Here is a 366-nt window from a genome sequence, read left to right on the forward strand (position 1 = left end):
TAATAACAACGAAATGTACCTTCAGTTGTTGATCATTTGTGCTAACAAGAAACCGATCAGCTCCCAGGAGTTCAATCGCCTCCTTTTGTTTGTGCGGCGAGGTGCTGATGACAGTGGCAGTCATCCCCATAGCCTTGGCAAACTTGACGGCGACATGGCCGAGGCCGCCGAGGCCGACGACACCGACATGTAGGCCGGGGCGGTCGAGGCCGAAGTAGCGCATTGGGCTATAGACGGTGATGCCCGCGCAGAGTAGCGGAGCGGCGGAGTGGAGTGGGAGTCGGTCGGGGATGCGAAACACATAGCGCTCGTGGACGACGATTGTATCAGAGTAGCCGCCGTAGGTGGGCGAGCCGTCGTGATCGG

The 366-nt window shown here is 58.5% G+C and overlaps 1 protein-coding gene across 1 annotated transcript; it reads right to left on the minus strand.

Moving 5' to 3' along the window:
• Positions 1 to 19: 19 nt before the first annotated feature.
• LOC114578624 (probable mannitol dehydrogenase) lies at positions 20 to 361 on the minus strand (the record flags this gene model as incomplete). Its single annotated transcript, XM_028691983.1, has 1 exon — positions 20 to 361. A coding segment is annotated over one exon (342 nt), but the record flags the coding sequence as incomplete, so codon positions are not given.
• Between the last annotated feature and the right edge of the window lie 5 nt (positions 362 to 366).

The sequence above is a fragment of the Dendrobium catenatum genome, unplaced genomic scaffold (genome assembly GCF_001605985.2).
Source record: "Dendrobium catenatum unplaced genomic scaffold, ASM160598v2 original_scaffold_97491, whole genome shotgun sequence".
NCBI lineage: Eukaryota > Viridiplantae > Streptophyta > Magnoliopsida > Asparagales > Orchidaceae > Dendrobium > Dendrobium catenatum.